The 18,982-nt window shown below is 57.3% G+C and overlaps 1 protein-coding gene across 1 annotated transcript; it reads left to right on the top strand.

Annotated features, from left to right (window-relative positions):
• Positions 1 to 13,467: 13,467 nt before the first annotated feature.
• LOC144508248 (fibronectin type III domain-containing protein 11-like) lies at positions 13,468 to 14,397 on the top strand. The gene has a single exon (XM_078236064.1). It carries the CDS (start codon positions 13,468 to 13,470, stop codon positions 14,395 to 14,397), a length of 930 nt encoding a protein of 309 aa, XP_078092190.1.
• Positions 14,398 to 18,982: the final 4,585 nt, after the last annotated feature.

The raw sequence follows: 18,982 nt of genomic DNA, 5'->3' as shown, positions 1-18,982 counted from the left end.
AGGCGGGTAAGTGGTACTGATCCACGTCAGATCAGCCATGATCTTATTGAATGGCGGGGCAGGCTCGAGGGGCTAGATGGCCTACTCCTGCTCCTATTTCTTATGTTCTTATGTTCTTATAACCCTTTTCTTGAAGGGACAAAAAAAACAAATATGTTTTCCTGCCAGAACTGCTTTCTTTCAACTCACATCATATCTACGGTCTGTGATGTTACTCACAGGAGATGGTTTCTGCTGAGATGGTTAACTGCCTCCATTATCTCTGCAGGAGATTACAGTTGAGTTTTTGCATTGCAACTTTTCCTTTCGCACTGAATCTCTTCCTTTGACTTGTCTCTGTCTGAAAAAACATTTGACATTTTTCCGCTCTGAACAATTTGGTTGATTGAAATCCGCAGAGGAATTCCACCAAATGGTTACAGTCTTAGCCAATAGTTTTAAAATAGTTTTTGCTGTTATGTCCTTTTTGGAAAAAAAAAGTCTTACTTCAACATGTCTGTAAGTAATTTGGGGCTATGATCCATTATCAAAACAATTCAAACCTAGCTATCATTTACCTCTCAGACATTAAAGACCCCATAGCACCATTTATAGAAAGCATATAGTTTCATTGATAAACTGGCCAAATGACACTCACAAAATACCTCCAAAAAATGTTATGTGCATTCATAGAATCCCTGTAGTGCAAAAGGAGGCCATTCAGCCCATCAAGTCTGCACCAACCACAACCCTACCCAGCCCCTATCCCATAGCCCCACATATTTACCCTGCTGATCCCCCTGACACAAAGAGGCAATTTAGCATAGCCAATCCACCTAACCCGCAAATCTTTGGACCGCAGGGGGAAACCTGGAGGAAACCCATGCAGACACGAGGAGAATGTGCAAACTCTACACAGACAGTGACCTAAGCCGGGAATCAAATCCAGGTCCCTGGTGCTGTGAGGCAGCAGTGCTAATCACTGTGCCATCGTGCTGCCCCCATTCATTCATTTAATGTTTGTAGGGCTGTGCAAGCACACACTCAATGGCCTATATAACAGGGATTGCATTTCAAAAGTCAATTAATTTTAATGTACTTTAGGATGCCCTGAGGGCATAAGTGCAAATTGTTTTGTTACTATTGCATATCCACTTTTAGCCAATTCCTTTTATTTGAATTGGTTAAGCTCCAAAAGGTGAACTGCATCAGCGTACACAGTTAGCACTTACAGTTTGCCAGCATTATGATGATGAAACCTGATGACCAATTTCGGATTATCCTCAGGCCTTTGTAGTCTGACAGGTTTAGCAAGGATTGTGCCCAGTTTGGGGCACTAATGAAATTAGGTTCCAGTATTTCTACTCAAGCTCCTCAAATGCTCCATAGTGAATGCTTCATCAAAGTAATTATTTAGAATATTAATTATTTTGTACTGATTCACCGTTTGTCCCCTTGCTCTGCTGCATGTGTTTACATTCATTCAGGTGGTCATTCTCTTTTCTCCCTGCATGATTTGTATGGGTCATTTATTGCACTTTATTTTCTTTCCGATTAATTTGTTAATCCATTTAAGATTTAACCTGTTTAGCCAAGGGTTGGTGATCCTTGGAATCTACTTAGTCTGCATACTCAGTACCACATCTTTATAACTTCTTCTATCATCGTCTATTTATTATTAGGGTGGCGTGGTGTCACAATGGTTAGCACTGCTACCTCACAGTGCCAAGGAACTGGGTTTGATTCCTTTCTTGGGTGACTGTGTCGAGTCAGCATGTTCTCCCCATGTCTGCATGGGTTTCCTCGGGTGTTCTGGTTTCCTTCCACTGTCCAAAAGATGTGCTGGTTAGGTGCATTGGCTATGCTAAATTCTCCCTCAGTGTACCTGAACAGGTGCCGGAGTGTGGCGACTAGGGGATTTTCACAGTAACTTCATTGCAGTGTTAATATGAGCCTGCTTGTGACACTAATAAAATAAACTTTAAAATTTTAATTGTCTGCATCTACTCTCTGTTGCTGTATGGGGTGACTGTGTCTTATTTACATTACTGTAACTACTTGGGTTCAGAAGCTTGCTGCAAACTGCTTAAATTTGCCGGCAACACCTGGAAATAGTCATCAGCTGAGTTTGAGAGGTTAGGTAGATGATTGGGCAGACCAATGTCAGATGGAAGTTATTATGCAAAAGCATAAAACATTGACACATATGCTCTATGAGTGATATTGTAATAGTTCAGGGTGAAGCTGAAAGAGACCCACGTGCGCTTGTGGATACTATGCTTCACATATCCAGCCATAATTGCAGACGAGCAATCAACAAAACCAAGAGATTGTCAAATGATATCGGGAAATTATTCAGAGGATACCACACTCCAGCCAGAGTGCCTCTCAAGTATTGTTCCTTTTCACAGTGACCAAGCTATAGTGAAAAATTTCAAGCCTTGACAATGGAGAGAAACAACAAGACTCATTTCCAGTTTCAGAAGTACAGAGATTGTTTGGCTTTTCGGATTTGAAATGTTTGAGAGTTGAACTCATTGAGCTTTGTTCAGGCAGCAAATGATATAGAATCAAATCAATCTGACAGACTACTTTGAGTTACGCCACAGCAATAGGACAACAGGTTCAAATTTTGATTTGGTGTCATGATCACATAAAAAACTGATGATTGTATGGAAAGCAATTACTGGTAAAGTAGTGGAAGCAAAGTCCCTGGATTCATTTGGGGAAAACTTGGATGGTGTGCTGTGGGGGGAGGTGAGTCAAACACTTTCAGTACAAAATAGCTGAGCAGTCACCGTGCCGCGCCGCCGCCCCCCCCCCCCCGACTCCAAGCCCCCCCCCCCCAACCCCCCCAACCACCCCCCCACCCACCCCCAGCCCCCCACCCCCCCCACCCCCACCCCCCCCACACCCCCCCTCAACACCCCACCCCCCCACCCACACCCCACAACCCCCCCAACCCACACCCCCCCCAACCCACAACCCCCCCCACATCCCCCCCACACCCCACACCCCCCCCAACCCACACCCCCCCAACCCACAAACCCCCCAACACCCCACACACCCGCACGCCCCACCCCCCCCACCCCACCCCCCCGCCCCCCCTACCCCCCCACCCCCCCGCTCCCCCCATCACCCCGCCCCCCCACCACCCCACCCCACCCCCCACAACCCCCCCGCCCCCCCACCACCCCCTCGTGCCTCCCCCCGCCCCCCCACGCCCCTCCCCTCCACCCACCCCCTCCACCCGCCCCTCCACCCCCCCCTCCACCCCCCCCTCCACCCCCCCCACCCCCTCCCACCCCCCCCTCCACCCCCACCCACCCCCCTCCCACCCCTCCCACCCCCTCCCACCCCCCTCCCAACACCTCCCACACACCCCCCCTCCCACCCCCCTCCACCCCCCCACCCCCCCCTCCACCCCCCCACCCCCCCTCCAACGCCCCCACCCCCCCTCCACCCCGCCCACCACCCCTCCACCCCCCCCCACCCGCCCTCCACACCCCCTCCACCCCCCCACCCCCCCCACCCCCCCCACCCCCCCCACCCCCCCCTCCACCCCACCTCCACCCACCCCCCCCTCCACCCCCCACCCCCCACCCCCCTCCACCCCCCTCCACCCCCCCTCCCCTCCTCCACCCCCCTCCACCCCCCCTCCCCCCCTCGACCCCCCCTCCCCCCTCCACCCCCCCCTCCCCCCCCCTCCACCCCCTCCCACCCCCCACTCCACCCCCCCCTCCACCCTCCACCCCCCCCTCCACCCCCCACCCACCCCTCCACCCCCCCTCCACCCCCCACCCCCCCTCCACCCCCCACCCCTCCACCCCCACACCCCCCCTCCACCCCCCACTCCCCTCCACCCCCCACCCCCCACTCCACCCCCCACCCCCTCTCCACCCCCCACCCCCCCTCCACCCCCCACCCCCCTCCACCCCCCACCCCCCTCCACCCCCCACCCACCCCCCACTCCACACCCCACCCCCCACCCCCCTCCACCCCCCCCTCCACCCCCCCTCCACCCCCCACCCCCCTCCACCCCCCACCCCCCCTCCACCCCCCACCCCCCCTCCACCCCCCACCCGCCCTCCACCTCCACCCCCACTCCACCCCCCACCCCCTCTCCACCCCCCACCCCTCCTCCACCCCCCACCCGCCCTCCACCTCCACCCCCCACCCCCCCACCCTCCACCCCCCCACCCACCTCCACGCCCCCACCCACCTCCACCCCCCACGCCCCCTCCACCCCACCCCCCTCCCACACCCCCCTCCACCCCACCCCCCCTCCACCCCCCCTCCACCCCATCCCCCTCCACCCCCCCTCCACCCCACCCCCCCTCCACACCCCCTCCACCCCCACCCCCCCTCCACCCCCCCTCCACCCCACCCCCCCTCCACCCCCCCCACCCCACCCCCCCTCCACCCCCCCCCCTCCACCCCCCCTCCGCCCCCCCCTCCACCCCCCCTCCACCCCCCCCCTCCACCCCCCTCCACCCCCCCTCCACCCCACCCCCCCTCCACCCCACCCCCCCTCCACCCCCCACCACCCCACCCCCCCCCACCCGCCCTCCACACCCCCTCCACCCCCCCCACACCCCCCACCCCCCCCACCCCCCCTCCACCCCACCTCCACCCCCCCCCTCCACCCCCCACCCCCACCCCCCCTCCACCCCCCTCCACCCCCCCTCCCCTCCTCCACCCCCCCTCCACCCCCCCTCCCCCCTCCACCCCCCCTCCCACCTCCACCCCCCCCTCCCTCCCCCCCTCCACCCCCTCCCACCCCCCACTCCACCCCCCCTCCACCCTCCACCCCCCCCTCCACCCCCCACCCACCCCTCCACCCCCCCACCCACCCCTCCACCCCCCCTCCACCCCCCACCCCCCCTCCAACCCCCACCCCTCCACCCCCCACACCCCCCTCTACCCCCCACTCCACCCCCCACCCCCCTCCACCCGCCACCCCCCACTCCACCCCCCACCCCCTCTCCACCCCCAACCCCCCTCCACCCCCACCCCCCCTCCACCCCCCACCCCCCCCTCCACCCCCCACTCCACCCCCCACCCCCCACTCCACACCCCCCACCCCCCCTCCACCCCCCCCTCCACCCCCCCTCCACCCCCCACCCCCCTCCACCCCCCACCCCCCCCTCCACCCCCCACCCCCCCTCCACCCCCCACCCGCCCTCCACCTCCACCCCCACTCCACCCCCCACCCCCTCTCCACCCCCCACCCCTCCTCCACCCCCCACCCGCCCTCCACCTCCACCCCCCACCCCCCCACCCACCTCCACCCCCCACCCACCTCCACGCCCCCACCCACCTCCACCCCCCACCCACCTCCACCCCCCACGCCCCCTCCCACCCCACCCCCCCCTCCACCCCCCCTCCACCCCACCCCCCCCTCCACCCCCCCTCCACCCCATCCCCCTCCACCCCCCCTCCACCCCACCCCCCCTCCACCCCCCCTCCACCCCCACCCCCCCTCCACCCCCCCTCCACCCCACCCCCCCTCCACCCCCCTCCACCCCACCCCCTCCCACCCCCCCCCTCCACCCCCCCCTCCGCCCCCCCTCCACCCCCCCTCCACCCCCCCCCTCCACCCCCCCTCCACCCCACCCACCTCCACCCCACCCCCCCTCCACCCCACCCCCCTCCACCCCCCACCCCCCCTCCACCCCCCACCACCCCACCCCCCCTCCACCCCCCATCACCCCACCCCCCCTCCACCCCCCACCACCCCACCCCCCCTTCACCCTCCTCCACCCCCCTCCACCCCCCCCACCACACCCCACCCCCCCTCCACCCCCCCTCCACCCCCCCCACCCCACCTCCACCCCCCCCCCCCACCCACCCCCCCTCCACCCCCCCCACCCCACCCCCCCTCCACCCCCCCCCACCCCACCCCACCCCCCCTCCACCCCCCCCGCCCCACCCCCCCTCCATCCCGCCCACCCCACCCCCCCTCCACCCCCCACCCCACCTCCACCCCCCACCCCACCCCCCCTCCACCCCCCCCACACACCTCCACCACCCCTCCACCCCCCCTCCACCCCTCCTCCACCCCCCCCTCCAACCCTCCTCCACCCCCCTCCCCCCCCACCACCCCCCCCACCACCCCCCGTCCACCCCCCCCACCCCCGCCCCTCCACACCCCCCACCCCCGCCCCACCCCCCCCTCCACCCCCCCCTCCACCCCCCCTCCACCCCCCCTCCACCCCCCCCCACACCCCCCTCCACCCCCCCCACCCCCCACCCCCCACCCCTCCACCCCACACCCCCTCCACCCCCTACCCCACCCCCCTCCACCCCCCACCCCACCCCCCACCCCCCCCCACCCCCCACCCCCCCCCCCACCCCCCACCCCCCCCCAACCCCCCTCCACCCCCCCTCCACCCCACCCCCCCACCACCCCCCCTCCACCCCACCCCCCTCCACCCCCCCTCCACCCCACCCCCCCTCCACCCCCCCTCCACCCCACCCCCCCTCCACCCCACCCCCCCTCCACCCCACCCCCCCCCACCCCCCTCCACCCCACCCCCCCTCCACCCCACCCCCCCCTCCACCCCCCCTCCACCCCACCCCCCCCTCCACCCCCCACCCCACCCCCCTCCACCCCACCCCCCACCCCCCCTCCACCCCACCCCCCCTCCACCCCCCCTCCACCCCACCCCCCCTCCACCCCACCCCCCCTCCACCCCACCCCCCCTCCACCCCACCCGCCCTCCACCCCCCCTCCACCCCACCCCCCTTCACCCCCCCCACCCCACCCCCCTCCACCCCCCCTCCACCCCCCCCACCCACCCCCCCTCCAACCCCCCCACCCCACCCCACCCCCCCTCCACCCCCCCCACCCCACCCCCCCTCCACCCCCCCCCACCCCCCCTCCACCCCCCCCACCCCCCCACCCCCCCTCCACCCCCCACCCCCCCACCCCCCCTCCACCCCCCTCCCCCCACCCCCCACCCCACCTCCACCCCCACCCCACCCCACCCCCCTCCATCCCCCACCCCACCCCCCCTCCATCCCCCACCCCACCCCCCCTCCAACCCCCCCCCCCCACCACCCCCTACCCCACCCCCCACCACCCCCTACCCCACCACCCACCACCCCTACCCCACCCCCCACCACCCTCTACCCCACCCCCCACTACCCCCTACCCCACCCCCCCCTACCCCACCCCCCACCACCCCCTACTCCACCCCCCACCACCCCCTACCACACCCCCCACCACTCCCTACCCCACCCCCCACCACCCCCTACCCCACCCCCACCACCCCCTACCCCACCACCCCCTACCCCACTCCCCTCCATCCCCCACCCCCACCCCACCCCCCTCCATCCCCCACCCCCCACCCCACCCCCCTCCACCCCCCACCCCACCCCACCTCCATCCCCCACCCCACCCCCTCTCCACCCACCCCCCTCGACTCACCACCCCACCCCCCCTCCACCCACCACCCCACCCCCCTCCACCCACCACCCCACCCCCCTCCACCCACCACCCCACCCCCCCTCCACCCCACCCCCCCTCCACCCCACCCCCCCTCCACCCCACCCCCCTCCACCCCACCCCACCCCCCTCCACCCCACCCCCCCTCCACCCCACCCCCCCTCCACCCCACCCCCCCTCCACCCCACCCCCCCTCCACCCCACCCCCCTCCACCCCACCCCCCCTCCAGCCCCCACCCCACCCCCCCTCCACCCCACCCCCCCTCCACCCCCCACCCCACCCCCCCTCCACCCCACCCCCCCTCCACCCCACCACCCCTCCACCACCCCCGCCCGCCCCACCCCACCCCCCGCCCGCCCCACCCCACCCCCCTCCACCCCCACCCCCCCTCCACCCCCACCCCCCCCACCCCCCCTCCACCCCCACCCCCCCTCCACCCCCCCCCACCCCCCCTCCACCCCCCCTCCACCCCCCCCACCCCCCCTCCACCCCCCCCCCACCCCCCCCCACCCCCCCTCCACCCCCCCCACCCCCCCTCCACCCCCCCCACCCCCCTCCACCCCCCCACCCCCCCCTCCACCCCCCACCCCCCCTCCACCCCCCCTCCACCCCCCACCCCCTCCACCACCCCTCCACCCACCCCCCCTCCACCCCCCCCCACCTCCCCTCCACCCCCCACCCCCCCTCCACCCCCCACCCCCCCTCCACCCCCCACCCCCCACCCCCCCTCCACTCCCCACCCCCTCCACCCCCCCTCCACCCCCCCCACCCGCCCTCCACCCCCCCTCCACCCCACCCCCCTTCACCCCCCCTCCACCCCACCCCCCTTCACCCCCCCCACCCCACCCCCCCTCCACCCCCCTCCACCCCCCCTCCACCCCCCCCACCCACCCCCCCTCCACCCCCCCCACCCCACCTCCACCCCCCCACCCCACCCCCCCTCCACCCCCCCCCACCCCCTCCTCCACCCCCCCCCACCCCCCCCACCCCCCCTCCACCCCCCCACCCCCCTCCACCCCCCACCCCCCACCCCCACCCCACCTCCACCCCCACCCCACCTCCACCCCCCTCCACCCCCACCCCACCCCCCCTCCACCCCCCACCCCACCCCACCCCACCCCCCTCCATCCCCCACCCCACCCCCCTCCATCCCCCACCCCACCCCCCCTCCAACCCCCCCCCCCCACCACCCCCTACCCCACCCCCCACCACCCACCACCCCCTACCCCACCACCCACCACCCCTACCCCACCCCCCACCACCCTCTACCCCACCCCCCACCACCCCCTACCCCACCCCCCCCTACCCCACCCCCCACCACCCCCTACTCCACCCCCCACCACCCCCTACCCCACCCCCTACCACCCCCTACCCCACCCCCCACCACCCCCTACCCCACCCCCCACCACCCCCTACCCCACCACCCCCTACCCCACTCCCCTCCACCCCCCACCCCCCACCCCACCCCCCTCCACCCCCCACCCCACCCCACCTCCATCCCCCACCCCACCCCCCCTCCACCCACCCCCCCTCGACTCACCACCCCACCCCCCCTCCACCCACCACCCCACCCCCCCTCCACCCACCACCCCACCCCCCCTCCACCCACCACCCCAGCCCCCCTCCACCCCACCCCCCCTCCACCCCACCCCCCCTCCACCCCACCCCCCCTCCACCCCACCCCACCCCCCCTCCACCCCACCCCACCCCCCCTCCACCCCACCCCCCCTCCACCCCACCCCCCCTCCACCCCACCCCCCCTCCACCCCACCCCCCCTCCACCCCACCCCCCCTCCACCCCACCCCCTCCACCCCACCCCCCCTCCAGCCCCCACCCCCCCTCCACCCCACCCCCCCTCCACCCCCCCTCCACCCCACCCCCCCTCCACCCCCCACCCCACCCCCCCTCCACCCCACCCCCCCTCCACCCCACCCCCCCTCCACCCCACCCCCCTCCACCCCACCACCCCTCCACCACCCCCCGCCCGCCCCACCCCACCCCCCGCCCGCCCCACCCCACCCCCCCTCCACCCCACCCCACCCCCCTCCACCACCCCCCGCCCGCCCCACCCCACCCCCCGCCCGCCCCACCCCACCCCCCCTCCACCCCACCCCACCCCCCTCCACCCCCACCCCCCCTCCACCCCCACCCCCCCCACCACCCCCACCCCCCTCCACCCCCCCCCCACCCCCCCCCACCCCCCCTCCACCCCCCCCCACCCCCCTCCACCCCCCCACCCCCCTCCACCCCCCCCACCCCCCTCCACCCCCCCTCCACCCCCCCTCACCCCCCACCCCCTCCACCCCCCCTCCACCCCCTCCACCCCCCCTCCACCCCCCCTCCACCCCCCACCCCCCCTCCACCCCCCACCCCCTCCACCCCCTCCACCCCCCCTCCACCCACCCCCCTCCACCCACCCCCCCCTCCACCCCCCTCCACCCACCCCCCCTCCACCCCCCTCCACCCCCCCTCCACCCCACTCCACCCCCCACCCCCTCCACCCCCCCTCCACCCCCCCTCCACCCCCCCTCCACCCCCCACCCCCCCTCCACCCCCCACCCCCTCCACCCCCCACCCCCTCCACCCCCCCTCCACCCACCCCCCCTCCACCCACCCCCCCTCCCCCCCTCCACCCCCCACCCCCCCTCCACCCCCCCTCCACCCCCCACCCCCCCTCCACTCCCCACCCCCTCCACCCCCCCTCCACCCCCCCTCCACCCCCCCCACCCCCCCTCCACCCCCCCTACCCCCCCTCCACCCCCCACCACCCCCCACCCCTCACCCCCCACCCCCCCTCCACCCCCCCTCCACCCCCCACCCCCCCTCCACCCCCCCTCCACCCCCACCCCCCCTCCACCCCCCCTCCACCCCCCACCCCCACCCCCCTCCACCCCCACCCCCCTCCCCCTCCCACCCCCACCCCCACCCCCCTCCACCCCCCACCCCCCCTCCACCCCCCACCCCCCCTCCACCCCCCACCCCCCCTCCCCACCCCCCCTCCACCCCCCACCCCCCCTCCCACCCCCCCTCCACCCCCCACCCCCCCTCCCACCCCCCTCCACCCCCCACCCCACCCCCCCTCCACCCCCCACCCCCCTCCACCCCCCCTCCACCCCCCACCCCACCCCACCCCACCCCCCCTCCCCACCCCACCCCACCCCCCCTCCCCACCCCACCCCCCCTCCCCACCCCACCCCCCCCACCCCACCCCACTCCACTCCACCCCCCACTCAAGGGGAGCTCGAGGCAATCATTGAACAATCGTCGTTAAAAGGACATTAAAGAGCAAATTTAGCCACTCATAAATTGTCCTTTGGCATCTCCTATGTCCCTATTTAAATTGGACTTAATTTTATTCACAAACATTTTATTTCAACCTTATTTCATTCATTTCAACCGTGTTTCATTCATTTTTTAAGTCTAAGTGATAAAATTGGATGAATGGCCTTCCTTCTTGGTATCCGTCTTGAATTTTGTGAACTAATTTGTTCCAGGCCTCTCTCCAAACTAGCTGTAATATGAAGCACTGTCCACTTTTCTCCCAGCTTTCTTTGAATTCATCAATTGTGCTGGTTTCCCTCTCCATTGGTTAGAAGTGTTTTATGTGACTCCTCCTTGCTGAAATTGAATGTCATTTGTTCTGTCTCCCCCGAGTCCAGGCAACTTGCAGCCTGCTCAGCGGTTGTAAGGCCATTAATTCACTCTTAATAAACCTCGATTTTACTGAGGACTCCTGCCTCTTCCTCCCTATCATGTTTCATTGCACAGCCTTATCTCTGTTTTTTTATCCTCCCAAAACATTCAATTGAATTTGATATTATACTATATATTAGTCAAACACTTTCAGTACAAAATTGCAGAGCAGTCACCCCATAAACTTCCTCACAAATTAAGTAATTGTTTCAGTGCTAGACCCTCAAGAGGGAGCTAGAGGCAATCATTGAATGATTATCATTAAAAGGACATTAAAGAACAAATTTAGCCACTCAGATTGTCCTTAGGCATCTCCAATTTCCGTATTTAAATTGGATTTAATTTTATTAACAAACATTTCATTTCAACCTTATTTCATTCATTTTAAAAAAAAAGTCAATGAATTTTTAATTTAACAACTGTTACTTGGCCTTTTACAAAATAACACAGCATGCAATTAGGAAACTCAGCACTGGCCTCATGTAAGTTACTTTCAGGTTAATAAAGCAAGAGAAACTGCTGGGATAGCACATGTACATTTCAAAGCTGGGTACAGGCTTCATACCACAGGGCAGTGCTGCCCTAAAATTCTCTTGCGTGACATTGAACTTACACGTTTTATCTCACTGGCGTCAGTGCCAAGCTCAGTATGGACACACTGCAGCAGCTTTGGAATGTATTGTACCTACCCACACAATCCTCAAACAAACAACCTGTGGAGGTCCTGACAAAACATTCAGATAATTTAGTTTCAAGTGATTACAAGTTATGTCGATACCATTGATTCATTGACTTACGATGCATCCCCACCTGAGAGATTATTGCAATTAAAGGTTAAGAATAATGATTTTGTTCTCCTCAACAGTAATGATACTATTTTCCACAGTTAGCAAGCTGCCCCTGCATTTTGGTATTCTCCTCGATGAGTGGAGCTGGAAAACTACAAATTGACTGTATTCATACGCAACAAAATACAGCATTTATCTTTTTAAAAAAGTGAATGCAACCTCCTACTAAGAGGTTCATTCATCGTTTAAATAGACTTTTGTAAGTGGGTGGATTGCCTGTTCTTGATGTAATCAAACAGGCAGCATACCAATCAAATGTTAATGAGGCCTGATAGTTAAAACCCACCGGGTCACACACGAATGATTAAGAATCTGAAGTCAGCAAAGCATGAACAGGAACCTTCATTGAAAAACCATGGGTCATAAATACAAGACTGTCATAATAAACTCAATCAGAAATTCAGGAGAAACTTACTTAACAAAAAATGGACAGAATGTGGAGTACAGGAGAAGTTGGGGTAAATTTCATAGAAAGGTTTACAAGAACATGAGATAAGTACATAATCGAGAAAGGAATGAAAGGAAATGTTGATGGAGATAGGGTGGGATGAAGAGGGTGGGAGGAGACTTGTGTGCATTATAAACACCAACATGAATGGGTTGGGCTGAACAATCTGTTTCTGTGAAGTAAATTCTACCTCATGAATTTCTGCCCCTTTTTCATTCTCAATGTACCTGGAAACTTATCATTCCCCAGAAACAGGAAAATCTGACTCTCCACCGTAAACTACTCCATTCAATTACTTTGATAGCATTTACAATACAATCTGAACATGTTAAGCACGATGAATGCTGATGTTATTCATGATACGATAAATAGCCAGTCACAGTGGAAGGACGATAAACTGAAAGCCAGAGATAAAGATGTCCTGTACGGGAATAGCAGAGTCACCCCCAACAGCTGCTGCCCAAAAAATTGGGGGTAGAGACAATGGATTGAAATTGTTGAACTTAGTGTTGAGTCTGGAAGATTGAGAAGTGCTAATCGAAAGATGAGGAATGTGGAATGGACACAGTCAGGGGCCCCTGTCAACCAGAGTGGAAGGGAAATGAAACTGGGAAAGGTATTTTCACACACAGACACATAGACAAATTATCAGTGTTTACTGAGATAGTCGATTTGATTTATTATTGTCACATGTATTGGGATACAATGTAAAGTATTGTTTCTTGTGCGCTATACATAGAGTACACAGGGGAGAAGGAGAGGGTGCAGAATATAGTGTTGCAGTTACAGATAGGGTGAAGAGAAAGATCAGCTTAATATATGATAAGTCCATTCAAAAGTCTGATGACAGCAGGGAAGAAGCTGTTCTTGAATGGGTTGGCACATGTTCTTAGATTTTTGTAACCTTTTTGAAGATTGCAATACCGAAAGCAATGGAAATTAGAACTGATATTTTGTTAAAATTAACATTATCATGCTTGTGATGTTTTGGATACTTATACTCTTGATATTTTGCCTTACTATTCAGTATTGTAGAAGAAAAGGATGATGGCTTTGCACAGCGATCAATCTACATCGAAGAACGAAACTGTACGAGTTAATGAATGTGGGATCCTTGGTGATGCCTGGAGAAAATACGTGGACAGGAAAAATATAGTCTTGCAGTTTCTGGGAAACAACTTAAACACTGACATCCTGAAGCACTATGAAACAAGACTGGAACTGTTGAAAAAATGCTCTTATTATATAGATGTATTACCAAAACACTTGACATTAGGCGACCAAAACCTATTTCAGCCCAATGTACTTTACCAGCTGATTGATCCATGTAAATTTCTGAGGATGAAAAAGATAGGCACCACTCAGGTCAAAATCCAGCTCCTGCTGCTAAGGGAATATCTCAGTGAGCTGAAATATGGACGCGAAGAGTTGAAAGTCATTGCTAAGATATCAGACGTAACACTATTTCTTTTACACTGGAACACGACTTGTTCTAGACTTGGACAGCTCTTCAACACGTTAAAAAATTTCATATCAGTTCTCGTACCCAGCAAACTCTATGTGAAGCATCATTTAATGAGTGATGCAAAGTCGAACAAAATACCTCAACTCAGGGTGGTACTGAGAACCAAGATGCCTGTGTTGTTTGATCGGAAAGAATCGTCCGCTTATCACAATTCAGTGGAGTTGAAGTGGTTGGTCCTCGGGGAAGAAGCACACCATGAACTGTACGAGCTCAAATACAAACTCTTGGAGCCCCATTATTGCACCGAGAAGAACCATTTTGGAGTGATTTCCGTAGAATCGGGCAGTATTGAGATTGGAAATCTGCTGCCGGACAGCTCATATGAATTTACCATTAGCCGAGCAGAGAATTACACACTTGTTTACTCAGCGTGGTGTGACATCATGATCCTAAAAACAAAGGCGTCAAATCACCTGCAGTATGTGTGCAATAAAACACGCAGTTTCACATAGATTTCCAAATGATTACAAAAGGCATTTTCGGTCTACGCACATTGAAACATTTTAGCAATTTCAGATCCGCCTGAACTATCTTTCATGAATATAATATTAAAAGAAAATACACACAAGTTTAGAAACTAAATCACAAAGGGCAGGAGCAACAGCAACAGAAAGTGATTCGGACCATTTTCAGTATATTTAGTTTTGCATTGCATACATTTCCCTTGTGCTCATCATCTGCATAAGCACAGTTGAAGCATGCTGACATCAAACATATCTCAGCGTAACCCATTACTGAAGCCGAGCACTTTGAAAACACCAACAATTCCTCCAAACTCACATGACAACAGTAATGGTTACGTTCATTCTAGCTTTAAATACAACAACGTGTTCTGTTGATTAGGAAACAATTTAAAAAGCTGGCACTTGGTATTAGTTTTCATATTAAACTTGCTTCATATATTGTACATTTTTAAAAAGGGGAAGTGCCTCTGTAAAACTATACAGTAATGTCCTAATTGATTTACATATTTGGTACTTGTTTATTTGTTTGCTTCCCTTAATGAGGCTTCTCTATATTACAGCGTATTCCCAGACCAAGTGTATTATTCCCAGTCTGCTCCAAGACTTTCAGCAGTTTCATCCTCTAAAGAATTCTCAGGAGCTGCACAAGAGATGCCCGATCTAACTCACTTGGTCTCTTTCCCTCCCTGCTGTGGTGATCTGCTTAAATCCAACTCATCACCTCCTCTATAGGTTGTGTCGAAAAGAAATGTTGGGCACATGTGGAATTATGGGTGCAAACCTACATCTCACTACCCCGTGGTACAGTGTACTAGAGGACTACTGCATCACAAACTGCATTTAAACTGCTTAAAGGCTCAGTGTTAGTCAAGTTTTGTTACTTCAAGCCTTTGAGAACAGAAAGAGTAATGTTTAATAGGGCTTAATCTCAAAGTTGGACCTCTTGTCAGCTCCAGTGATGCTTTCAGAAGACCCACTGCATCACAGAAATGACTTGTATAAGTAGAATTATGCTCACTAAAAATAAACTTCTGTACAATTAATTTTCAAAAGCTTCTTATTATATTGTTTGCAGTGCAACTTTCTGTAGATTAGAAAAGTAACTTCACTTACAGGGATTGTGATAACATCCTATACATCCCTCCCTCCTTCACAGATAGCCAACTCTTGCTGGATTGCAGCTTGGAGAGCACCAGCAACACCCAAGTGGCCATTCTTCATGTGACATATTGCTTTGAATGTCAGTGTATAGGCCTATACTCTCTAAAATTTGGAAGAATGAGGGGAAATCAAATTGACGTATACAAGATGATAAAAGGTATGGATAAAGTAGACATGGAGCAAGCGCTTCCTCGTGTGGGGCATTCCAGGACGAGAGATCATAGTCTTAGGGTAAGGGGTAGCAAATTTAAAACAGAGAAACTACTTCTCCCAAAGGGTTGTGAATCTGTGGAATTCGCTACCCCAAAGTGTGGTGGATGCTGGGATATTGAGTAAATTTAAGGGGGAGTTAGATTTTTAATTGATAATGGATAATGGGTTGAAGGGTTATGAGGAGGAGGCAGGTAAATGGGGATGAGGAGCGTGTCACCCATGATCAAATGGTGGAGCAGACTCGATGGGCCGACTGGCCTAATTATGCTCCTATATCTTATGAACATATGTAGACCTTTTCAAATTTATTCTTCCATGGGATGTGGGTGCCGCTGACTGGACCAGCATTTGTTGCCTATCCCTATTAATTCTTGAAAAAATGTAGCCCTCCCATGTTGATCGGCTACTGTGAAGCCGAGTGGGGTGGGGTACTTTTGAGGCCACTTGTAAAATCCTTCTTATAATCCCAGTCAGGGAGACAGGAAGCAGTGAAAGAGGAAGGGAAGGTAAGTGTTGTAAGGTGTTGGGCATCATTTTGGTAAGATATTCATAGGCCTGAATTTTTTTGTCCATTGGGTGCACAAACTTGGCAGAAATAGGCGTGAAACACATTCCTGACCCCATTTGACCCCCGAGCACAACTTCACTCCGGCTGGCCAGGTAACAGGCAGCCAGCATGAAATGCGCTCTGTGAAAGACTGAGCACTGCCAACGGAGGGCAGGAAATGGGTGGGTGCCAAGAAAAAAGGAGAGTACGGGTTGATGCTTCCAATGTGCTCTCTTGTGGGGGCAGTCACTGTGGAGCTGCCTCAGGGAGTTGCTAACCCATGGAAAATAAATCATGATGGAAAAGCCATGCAAAAAGTGTCCAGGCAGCACATTCAAACCTTGTTCCCTCTCTCCCACTCAAGTCTCTGAGTTCAAGCAGTCTGGAGGCCTTAAAATCCATCCCTCCCTTGTCCTCCTGTTGGAGGAGTGGTAGGCTCTGTTGCTGCCGGTAAACTTTAATAATTGGAGATTGTTTTGAGAACTGGGCGTCGTATCCTCCTTTTTTTCCATTCTTTGGGATTGAATTGTCAATTGTAGTGATAGATGGCAGTTGATCTATCCCATTTTGATGGGGCAGGTGAACTCTGAACCCATCCCTGTAATGTTATTTTCCTTCTTGCTTCATGCGGCTCACTGTGACACACGCTGGGATGGAAAATAACTCCTCCTGTTGTGAGGAGGTGACTTGGCAGTAAGTTCATCTTTGCTTTTGGCTGAGTGGTGTAATGTCATCAATAGATGGTTGCTACTCGGTTCCAGTGCTGTTTGTGGCACTGTCAAACAGGCTGGGGATTGCAGCATCTGCTCTGTGGTCTCGAGTTTTATTTCTCCAACTAATGTCAGAGCCAAAGGTTGAGGCTCTTCTCTTGCTGATTCCTCTCTTGACTGACACCTATGCAAGGCGTTGTGGTAATCATCTGAGTGGTTTGCTGGTCTGATCAAAGAGGGGCTTCTGGCACCTGTAAAGAAAATGGATAAACCTGCTCCGCAAAGCAAGAAGACAATTCAGAGCTGGAGTCCCAGTCAAGGGAATCTTTCTTGGAGGAGCTCTGAGAAACTTGCTGTTCTGTATAATTTGCAACAGTGGTTGTTTTGCCATCTTCTACAATTTTGAGGAGATCAAGATTGTAAGATCAGAGGCAGAAGTCCCTTCATCAAAATCCCTTTATTTACAAGCATACAGAGTGCTTTTAGTTAGCAGTCTACTCTGTACCGTGGTTTGCTTTCTCCCCTTAATATGGATCAGTGCTGCAAATGGATTTCAGATTGCCTGACCATCTGGATGGCTTTCCCAAAGGTTAGATCTTCCTTTGCTTGAAGCATGTCTGTGAGACCATTGTCCACCACTATTATAACCCATTCTACCCCTGATTAGTTCAGATTTCAGGTCACTGTAATTATAGCTTTCAGCCATTCTATACAGCTCACGAATGAGGGAGTTGGCTGGTTCTCCTGGCTGCTGGAGACATTTACTAAATTTGACCCTTTCAAGAATTTTTCTACTTCTAAGGTTAAAATGAGTGTTGAATGATTTTAAAACATCATCAAATTTTGCAAATGATTCATTGATTCCTTGCCTAACTATTATATCGTCAGCTACCAGGCCTACTGAACAAACAAGTGTGTTGACTTGCTCAGTTTCTGTCCTTTTATCCAGACCTGAAGTCATCAGGTATATCGGAAATCTCTTTCTCTGAAGTTCCCAATTTTGTGATCGATCTGGACCTTAGATGAGTCCAAACTGATCTTAAAGGGCGGATTTCTCATCCATGCAATCATGCAAATGTGAAAATTACAGGTTCAACCTTGAGATGTTTCTGAAAATCCAAGATGGTGCCACCATACGCATCTTCACAAAGGATTTTCTGTTTTGGCAGCTCCTTTAGTAATGGTGTTCGTAATCTCAGCATTTAACTGTTTGCAACAATGGCTGCCTGCATTGGCTGGTTAGAGACTTCCTTGCTTTGGGGCAATGTTCTCGCATCTTAGAAGCATCAAATCCTGGTTTTTGCAGTATTTTTAAAGCTGCTGATTCTACTGCGATTAATTTTAAAATTAATTATTTCTTCTTTGTTTGGAGCGAGCTCAGCGCCACTTGTTCAGGCACCGACTTGGGAATTGGTTTTCTGGGACTGAGATTTAAATGGTAATTTCTGACTACTGCGATTAATTAGCTGGTTTAAGGACTTTTGTTATCCAGGGATTTTTAATTTTCAGCTCGCCCCTACTAGGTCTGCTGACTCTGTACACTCCAGATATTAAAGCTAAACTTCTGTGGGATTCAATCTTCAGTGAGGGATTTAATTTCTGCCTTCAGCTTCCAAGCCTTTCTTTAGTCCTTTCTGTGGCAATTTCCATTTCCGCTTTTGCTTAGAATCATAAATCATAGAAACCTTACAGTACAGAAAGAGGCCATTCGGCCCATCGAGTCTGCACCGACAATAATCCCATCCCAGGCCCTATCTCCACAATCCCACACATTTAAACCACTAATCCCTCTAACCTACACATCTCGGGACACTAAGGGGCAATTTAGCATGACCAATCAACCTAACTCACACATTTTTGGACTGTGGGAGGAAACCGGAGCACCCGGAGAAAACACACGCAGACCTGGGGAGAATGTGCAAACTCCACACAGACATTGACC

The sequence above is a fragment of the Mustelus asterias genome, chromosome 20, assembly GCF_964213995.1.
Source record: "Mustelus asterias chromosome 20, sMusAst1.hap1.1, whole genome shotgun sequence".
Taxonomy (NCBI): domain Eukaryota; kingdom Metazoa; phylum Chordata; class Chondrichthyes; order Carcharhiniformes; family Triakidae; genus Mustelus; species Mustelus asterias.
This window is presented reverse-complemented; position numbering and strand designations above follow the sequence as displayed.